This window comes from Lepidothrix coronata, unplaced genomic scaffold (genome assembly GCF_001604755.1).
Source record: "Lepidothrix coronata isolate B3197 unplaced genomic scaffold, Lepidothrix_coronata-1.0 Scaffold11, whole genome shotgun sequence".
In the NCBI taxonomy this organism is placed as follows: domain Eukaryota; kingdom Metazoa; phylum Chordata; class Aves; order Passeriformes; family Pipridae; genus Lepidothrix; species Lepidothrix coronata.
The window spans coordinates 947,808-953,807 of record NW_016690191.1 but is presented as its reverse complement, the minus strand read 5'-3'; the positions used below and the strand labels follow the sequence as shown (position 1 = coordinate 953,807).

The window sequence follows — 6,000 nt, the reverse complement described above, 5'->3', positions numbered from 1 at the left end:
TAAGAGCCAGGAGAGCCCACCTCCAATTTTCACTGTGAAGTCTTCTGCCACCATGCAGTTCCTGGCAGCCAGGTCTCTGTGCACGAACTTGTTGGCGTTGAGATAGGCCATCCCGTCCGCGATCTCCCCTGCCATCTGGATCATCTTCTTCAGGGTCGGAGGGGCCTGCCCGGGATTGTTCTGAGCAAGATGAACAAGATAAAACAGGTAACAGCCCATGTTCATTCTCTCGTGCACATTCTGTCCTTTAATTTATCCGTATCAGAATTTCTAGATCAAGGGCAAAAGCTGCTGAGCTCATTTTCTACGTGGTCTGCTGTGATTTCAGCGGCCCAAGTGTCATCTTTATCCTTCAGACCCTGTATCAGACGTGCCAATTTTAGCCCTTAGACTGGTGGTCTGTGTGTGAGAGTTTGCATATTAGCTAAGGTAACAGATATTTACTCTCCAGCACAGGCAACAGGCAGGATACACAACATGAATCGACTATCCTGACACATATTAAAGAAGCCAGTTTTTTTAACATCTTGATGAGAAATTAGATCAGACAGGAGATTTAATGCAAATCTGGAAAACAGGACTTAGTGACACAAGAAGGGATATATTCCATGTGGTGCACTGGGCTACCTGCAACAGCTGCCTCATGAAAAAGGTGTTGCAGATCACAGAGCAGCTCATGTTTTGTTCTTGGAGCTTAAGGAGAAGGGCAGGAAAGGCTAATTGCCTGCTGCTTCCAACGTGATGCTGTCTTGTTCAAGATGATTCAAACTGAAGAAAAATAAACAACCAGCAGCTCTTGACTCACCTCTGTATCTGGCCTCAATGATCTCAGGTAACTTTTGAGGTCCCCACGTGTCATCAGCTCCATGATAACCAGCGTGGGCTGGCCCTGAGAAACAACACCAAGCAGCCGAACCTGGCCGAGGAAAAAGAACCCTTCAGTGACAAGCACAGCTACCTGAACTGCAGTGATCATTCAGCCACGTGGATATGAAGCCCCAAACACCCGTGAACCTGAGGGAAAGGTCTGAAGGTAGATTTGGTTCCACTCCCTGACTCCTGTTTCACAACAATATTATGGAGCTGTGCAGAGTTGAAGCTGAAATCCCAAGTTCCCACTTGAGTCAGTGCAGACGTGCCCTGAACACCCTGGTGTCAACAAGCACATGAGCCACTGTCCCACCTCCATGACTTACCACATGGTGACAGTTGAACTCCTTCATCACCGAGGCCTCGTTGAGGAACTCGATCCTCTCCCTCATGCTGGCAGACTCATTGACAGTCTTGATGGCCACCCTGGTCTCTGGCTCATCCTTCACCACTCCCTTGGCTATCCCCTCGTACACCATTCCAAAGGAGCCCTGCCCCAGCTCCCGACACATGGTGATCTTCTCACGGGGCACCTCCCACTCATCTGGAACATACACTGAGGGGAGAAAGAACAGGTCATGAGGTCCCACTTCTGCACAAGGTGTGAGCACTCACTGCTCTACAACAGTAACTGCCCAAAGAGTTTGACTGTAAGAACACCAGACAGAATGCTGAGACCTTGCCCCCTATGTGCAAACAGTCCATGGTCTTTCCCATACAGAGATAGGTTGAGGATTGTATAAAAATAAATCTTAAAGAAATGTGGAGATGGACTTGAAGCAGCCTCACTGTGGTACTGACATATCAGGGTAGAAATAAAGAACCTCAAAGCACAATGAGAGGGTGGGAAGAGGCTCAAATCAATGCTTAAGGCCTGAGCTTTTCTTGGGATCCTTGCTTTTCTAATCCTTCCAGACAGCATCAAACACACTTGATCATCTGTATCAGTTTAGTGCCTGCTGTATTCTCTATTAACAGACTGATTTCATGACTAGAGGGAGGCAGGCTCTGATCCAGCAGCTCTTTGCATGGCACTGTTCTGATCCCTTGCACACTCACTGTTGCACCAGCAAAGGCAGAACTTGCTGCTGCTGCAGGACTTTGATCTGAGGCAGAGCAGAGCTCTCAGAAGGTGACTGCCAGGAGGCAGGACTGCCTCGGGCAAGAACACATCCAAGCACTCACTGATGCTGCTGCCTATCAGTCACCAAAGGAGGGGACAGTTGTGTCACATGCTCTGCGTGGGTGAAATAACAGGATGAAAATAGAGGATTATAGCATGAACACTGACAGACCTTTAACCCTAATGGTGTTGCTATAAAAAATAACAGTAAAATATTCTGCTGCCACTCTGGGTAAAAACCCATTAGTCTCCTGGGGGCTTTTGGAAATGCTATTCCAGCAAAAAGTCTACAACAGCAGCACCAAACTAAACTATAAACAGAAGAACTGAGGCCTCAAGGAAATTTGTCTGATGTTCTGATTTCCTCAAGCCATGGGTTTGTTCCAATAAGGAAAAATAGAGCTTAAAAGGGCAAACATGAAAGACCACAAATTCATGAATTCTTCCTTCAGTCCAGTGAAAGCAACACTAGAAGAGTAGATGATAATCTGAAAGTGAAATGAATGAATCCAAATTCGCCTCAGCTGAACAAAACTACGAGAAAACAACTCAAAAACTCCCCACTTTCAATAGACAAGTGACCTTTACGTATTATCAATTGTGGATTCCGTGGCTGTGCTAAGAAAACAAAACAGAGAAAGTGGTTTTACAACATGCCTTTTAGAGTTTCATACCTTTCAGAGTCAGACACCAACAAAACACATGACAGTAAAAGCATCACAAGTGTAAGGTCACACTCACCGTCTGAGGCACTGAAGTACTCGGGGTTCACAGAGGCATAAAGTACTCCATTGCCCAGTCTGTCACTGTTCCTGTTGAAACATTGTTTTTTTTCCTTTTTAATCTTTAAATCTAAGTAGATTTCAGGTCATCTCTTACAGTTTTTCTGCTGTTTGCTCAACCATAGAATATTATTTAATGTATGTGGGGTTTCTCAGACAAAGGGGACGTGCTGAGTCCTTATCTACCTCACAGAATCAATGGACAAACAACCCAGAATAGCTTTCCCAGGAAACCTGGAGTCTTCTCTACAGCAAATCAGCACCAGAAAAATGTAAACACAAGGTACTTTTAGCTGCTGGGTAAACTTCCTTTAAGAAAGGCAGCTGTGTGGTGATAAACCAGGAGACTCATGGCTGAGAATGGACTTTAACATCATCCGATCTGCTGTGGGAGAGAAGTGATCCAGCAAAGGACAAGACTCTTTTTAATGGGGATTCCATTCAACTATTTCCTAAGGGTTTCTATCATTTTATTTTAAAACCACACACACAATTCCCACCCCCTCCTCAATTTTACTGGGGTGATTCTCAGAATAGGACACATAATAAATGCTCTGTGAGAACTCTCGCAGGAGACAGGCTGTAGAAATAAAATTATCCATCAGATCTCAGGAAATCAAAGGCAAAATATTCTTATGGTAGAAGAAAAATTTAAAGGGTTAAGTTATTAGGCATTTCACCCAGGAGAGCCCGAGGTGTTGTATTCACCAGATACAAAGCCCTTTCTGGAACCTTTGAGCAGAATTGGTACCACTGTCTGCAGGGTTACCAATGAATTAGAGCTGGAAATCATGGGATACTCAATGAGCATCACTTATCTGAGTGTAACAAAAACCCTCCAAACCTGGAAAGTTGCAAGTCTGAACGTTTGCACTGACTTGTATGAAGTTCTCATTATGTATGTCAACAAGATAAAAAAATAAATCACTAAGTTACAAAAAACAAAAGAGAGGAAAAAAAATCAACAGAACAGTCCCCAAGACTGGTCTTGGCCAGGATATAATTTTTTAAGTGGGTGTAAAGACTTCAAAAAACCCTCTAGAATGAAATCAAACTAACCTAAATAGAAATAAGGTTTCATGATTTATACTGAGCCATATTTCAGTCACACATTCTGATTATACAGGTCCAGTGTGTACCATCATTGACCTGTATGTTCCTCACAAGCCTTCCTCTTCCCTCTCTAATATGATACTGGAATAAAAAGCCTCTTCATATCTCCAGAAGCAGCAGCCAGAGGCTGGTAACTCTAAACCACCTCCTTTTACACACGAGACAGAATCTACTTAAGCTTCTCGACTCCTCTGAATGTCATTTCTCTTTTTAATTTTTAACCTGCTCCACGGGCACAGATTTGAAAATAAACAATTCCCCTCCTGCAGGTTTAAGCAGCAGCATATACAACTCACCTCTTTTTGTTAAAGACATACAGCATTATCAGCAATCCCCCAATGATGAGCAGCAGAGCAAGAGGGAGCACAATTACCAAGTGCAGGAAGTTTCCATAGTTTGCTGCTGCAACCAACAAGAAAACAATTGTATCAGGGTTTCTATAAAACCTCTACTAAACAAAGAAACATTCAAAACCCACTCAGTGTATTTCCATACAGGGAAGAAATCAAAGTTCTCATTTTCTTGTCTGATGTGGAAAAATGTACTCGGAAACCCTCCCTGACTGCAGATGAGCTCAACAAGAAAGCAGACACTGAGAGGCATTAATTTTGTACAGAACAGTGTCTGTCTGGGCTTTGTTTTCACAAGTTGTGCTTAAGGACTTACATTCCTCAGTGAACAATATCCAATTGTTCACTTGCACATTCACCTTTTTTCCACCTTTTGTTCACCTGGCAATTGCTTATACACATATTCAGAATATACAGGCACTGCTCTTTACTTCAAATCGTTCAAAGTGCAGCACTCAGAAAACCAAAAAGGAACGAGACGTGGAGTTCCAGTGTTGTGGGGATATATCTGCTCTACAACTACTCAGTTCTTGAGGGTCACTGTGGTGCTGTTCTTCCAAAATATAAATCACTGCCACTGTCAGGACCAGCATCACCCTTTTATCGGGATCTTTACCAAAAGTCACTCAGAACAGGTCAACCTGCCAGCCAAAAATCTAAACAAACTATTTGTTTCTCATATTATTTTGCAATTTAAAGCAGGTGTGCCTTGTTGCCACACGTTTTGGACACTCCATCTCCACGTTGTTATGGCTAACATCACATTCCCAGCATAGCTGTACATCCCAGGAAGGCACAGCAGTGTGTTCTCCACACCCACCACCTGCTGCACCTCTCACAGACACACAACGCAAGGGAAGGACACACCTCACACACCCCTCCTGGCTGTCAACACTTGCCATAAAAATGGAACAGAGAAGAGTTCCCAAGGAACCACCAGCAAGTAAGAGGAGTATTCAGAGTACAGGCAACAGGCTCAGACACCCACTTACACACTTAAACATCAGGCATTATTAAAAAGACACCAGTTCTCCTATTTGGCACAGACAACAAACACCTGTCTTACATTTGGGCTGCACATAGAAAGAGACTGGCTCAGTCCAGGATCCGTTTCCAGCTAAGGAAGTGGCCTGAACTCTGGCAGAATAGTTCCCAGGGTTCAGGTGAGTTAGTTTAGCTCCTCCAAGCTTCTTGTATTCCTGTCTGGAAACACATTCCCGCTTCTCCTAAAACAAAAAAGCAATTTACACATGTTAGTATCTTCACATTCCTTTGTTATTGAAAAGCAATGTAGCTGCAGGGTAAGCTAATTTTTATAACTAAGAGTCCCACCTGATCAGTTTTATTTCAAAGATATGTGGAATTTAAGAACTCAAAATAAGGGAAAAAAGGGAATGACATGCTGAGGGTGCTGAGTGTTTGAAATCCCAGTTTCTGTTTGTGGGCTGCAGCACTGCACAGAAGCACATTTAAAAAGATCCTTTTTGGTGTATAAGTTATGAGCAGTGATGTCAAATCCTCACCTCTCCGTGCTGCCCATACTTGATTTCATACATCAGGATCAGCCCATTTGGACTTGCAGGCTCTGACCACTTCAGGTAGACGGTATTTTCCTCTTTTGCTTCCCAAGATACCGTTCCTGGAATGTTATCTGCTCCCTCTGTAAAATATTTACAGGTGATGTGAGAAGAACATCTACTACTGGAAGAGGAACTTGTGCAGGAGTGGAGGAGAATGGAAGGGTCACACTGTTCTTTGGGTG

The 6,000-nt window shown here is 43.6% G+C and overlaps 1 protein-coding gene across 1 annotated transcript in view; it reads right to left on the bottom strand.

Annotated features, from left to right (window-relative positions):
- The window catches only part of IGF1R (insulin like growth factor 1 receptor), a 179,849-nt gene that overhangs the window by 20,675 nt on the left and 153,174 nt on the right, over window positions 1-6,000 (bottom strand). Inside the window, exons 12-18 of the mRNA XM_017805050.1 lie at window positions 5,762-5,898; window positions 5,305-5,464; window positions 4,185-4,287; window positions 2,735-2,805; window positions 1,197-1,426; window positions 806-916; window positions 11-180 (exon numbers count right to left, since the gene is read on the bottom strand). Of these exons, the coding sequence (XP_017660539.1) occupies window positions 11-180; window positions 806-916; window positions 1,197-1,426; window positions 2,735-2,805; window positions 4,185-4,287; window positions 5,305-5,464; window positions 5,762-5,898 (982 nt within the window). The remainder of the gene's footprint in view (window positions 1-10; window positions 181-805; window positions 917-1,196; window positions 1,427-2,734; window positions 2,806-4,184; window positions 4,288-5,304; window positions 5,465-5,761; window positions 5,899-6,000) is intronic.